General features: G+C 43.1%; 1 protein-coding gene across 1 annotated transcript in view; it reads left to right on the top strand.

Moving 5' to 3' along the window:
• sh3rf2 (SH3 domain containing ring finger 2) overlaps positions 1-2,500 on the top strand; it is a 21,684-nt gene that overhangs the window by 7,278 nt on the left and 11,906 nt on the right. The window contains exon 4 of the mRNA XM_083651340.1: positions 459-554. Within this exon, the coding sequence (XP_083507466.1) occupies positions 459-554 (96 nt within the window). The remainder of the gene's footprint in view (positions 1-458; positions 555-2,500) is intronic.

The raw sequence follows: 2,500 nt of genomic DNA, 5'->3' as shown, positions 1-2,500 counted from the left end.
AACGGAGTAACAAGCGCGACTTGTGGAGCTCGAGGCACAGAGCTCTGCTGCTGCTGCTGCTGCAGTGGCTGTTACTTAGTGTGAAGGATTTCTGAGGGACTTATATAAGGCATGCTCTCCATTAGAGGAGCACAGTGGAGCCAGGCTCCTTCTTCTTCTGTTGTTTCGTCTCAAAGCAGATGGGTTTCAGAGAGAGAGAGAGAGGCTGGCTGCAGAAAGGACCAGGCCCTGCAGACACAAGGCACTTGAAGTCACATGCTGCTGCTGCTGCTGCTGCTGCTGCTGGGAACGCAGGGCTTGGAGGGGCTCCGAGCTGAGTGCTCAGTCTCTCCAGAGTGAGAGACTATTCTGAGCATCTCTCTCTCTCTCTCTCTCTCTCTCTCTCTCTCTCTCTCTCTCTCTCTCTCTCTCTCTCTCTCTCTCTCTCTCTCTCTCTCTTGTCAAATGCTAACTTGCAGGGAGACATCCTTACTGTCCTCAGACGGGTGGATGAACATTGGATTGAAGCAAAAGTAGGGGACAAAGTTGGAGTTTGCCCTCTGCAGTTTACAGAGGTTAGTTCTTTCTTTCTTTTTTTCTTTGATTGTTTGTTCATTTGATTATTTCTTTCTCTTTCTTTCTTTCTTTCATTCTTTCTTTCTTTTTTTTTTTTTTTCTTTCTTTCTTTCTTTCTTTCTTTCTTTCTTTCTTTCTTTCTTTCTTTCTTTCTTTCTTTCTTTCTTTCTTTCTTTCTTTTTTTTTTCTTTCTTTCTTTCTTTCATTCTTTCTTTCTTTCTTTCTTTCTTTCTTTCTTTCTTTCTTTCTTTCTTTCTTTCTTTCTTTCTTTCTTTCTTTCTTTCTTTCACTCACTCACTCATAGTTGGAATGTGTGCTTGCTTGGGTCTTCCACTGTGATCACAGCTGTGATACCCGCTGTTTTGCCGGTAGTCTAGCTGTTGTAATGAGGTGAACTATCGATGTTGGAGATCAATGTCATTCATTCCGGAGCAAAATGTCCCTCCTGCCCTGCAAAGAGCTACTCCTCACCTGTATCCCTGCTGTGTCTGCAGCCACTCTGCACTGTGTGGCTATGGGGCATACAGAGCTTAGCTTAGCTTAGCTTAGCTAGCTGACTATTTGTTTACCTCTGTACTTCCTGCCTCTAACTTCATCCCTGCTAGGGGGGAAGTGGAGGTCGGCCCGAGCCCACACAACATGCTACACAGCCTGGCGTGCAGCTCCCCGAAAACGTGACTCGACGCAGCTGACGCAAACAGCGCGAGTATAATATAATATAGAGGGGGAGATAACAGGACAGAGTGACAGCTATTACCAAGTTATATTCACTACATTCTCTCCTTGGGCTAACTTCTAGTCATTGAAATGCTAGTGAAATCACTCAATTGACTCAGCTTGCTGGGGACTTCCTCGTCAAGCTGAAGTTTGAGTATACTGTAGGTGTAGGTGTAGGTGAAGTTTGAGTAAACTGTAGGTGTAGGTGAAGTTTGAGTATACTGTAGGTGATGTTTGAGTATACTGTAGGTGATGTTTGAGTATACTGTAGGTGATGTTTGAGTATACTGTAGGTGTAGGTGATGTTTGAGTATACTGTAGGTGTAGGTGATGTTTGAGTATACTGTAGGTGTAGGTGGTGTTTGAGTATACTGTAGGTGTAGGTGATGTTTGAGTATACTGTAGGTGTAGGTGAGGTGTGAGTATACTGTAGGTGTAGGTGAGGTGTGAGTATACTGTAGGTGTAGCTGAAGTTTGAGTATACTGTAGGTGTAGGTGATGTTTGAGTATACTGTAGGTGTAGGTGATGTTTGAGTAGGTGTAGGTGTAGGTGAAGTTTGAGTATACTGTAGGGTGTAGGTGAAGTTTGAGTGTACTGTAGGTGTAGGTGAAGTTTGAGTATACTGTAGGTGTAGGTGAAGTTTGAGTATACTGTAGGTGTAGGTGAAGTTTGAGTATACTGTAGGTGTAGGTGATGTTTGAGTATACTGTAGGTGTAGGTGATGTTTGAGTAGGTGTAGGTGTAGCTGAAGTTTGAGTATACTGTAGGTGTAGCTGAAGTTTGAGTATACTGTAGGTGTAGGTGATGTTTGAGTATACTGTAGGTGTAGGTGATGTTTGAGTATACTGTAGGTGTAGGTGATGTTTGAGTATACTGTAGGTGTAGGTGATGTTTGAGTAGGTGTAGGTGTAGCTGAAGTTTGAGTATACTGTAGGTGTAGCTGAAGTTTGAGTATACTGTAGGTGTAGGTGATGTTTGAGTATACTGTAGGTGTAGGTGATGTTTGAGTAGGTGTAGGTGTAGGTGATGTTTGAGTATACTGTAGGTGTAGGTGATGTTTGAGTATACTGTAGGTGTAGGTGAAGTTTGAGTATACTGTAGGTGTAGGTGATGTTTGAGTATACTGTAGGTGTAGGTGAGGTTTGAGTATACTGTAGGTGTAGGTGAGGTTTGAGTATACTGTAGGTGTAGGTGAGGTTTGAGTATACTGTAGGTGTAGGTGATGTT

Source organism: Poromitra crassiceps, assembly GCF_964638095.1.
Source record: "Poromitra crassiceps genome assembly, chromosome: 15".
Lineage (NCBI taxonomy): Eukaryota > Metazoa > Chordata > Actinopteri > Beryciformes > Melamphaidae > Poromitra > Poromitra crassiceps.
Note: the sequence above shows the minus strand (reverse complement) of the source record. Positions and strands in the feature narration are given on the sequence as shown.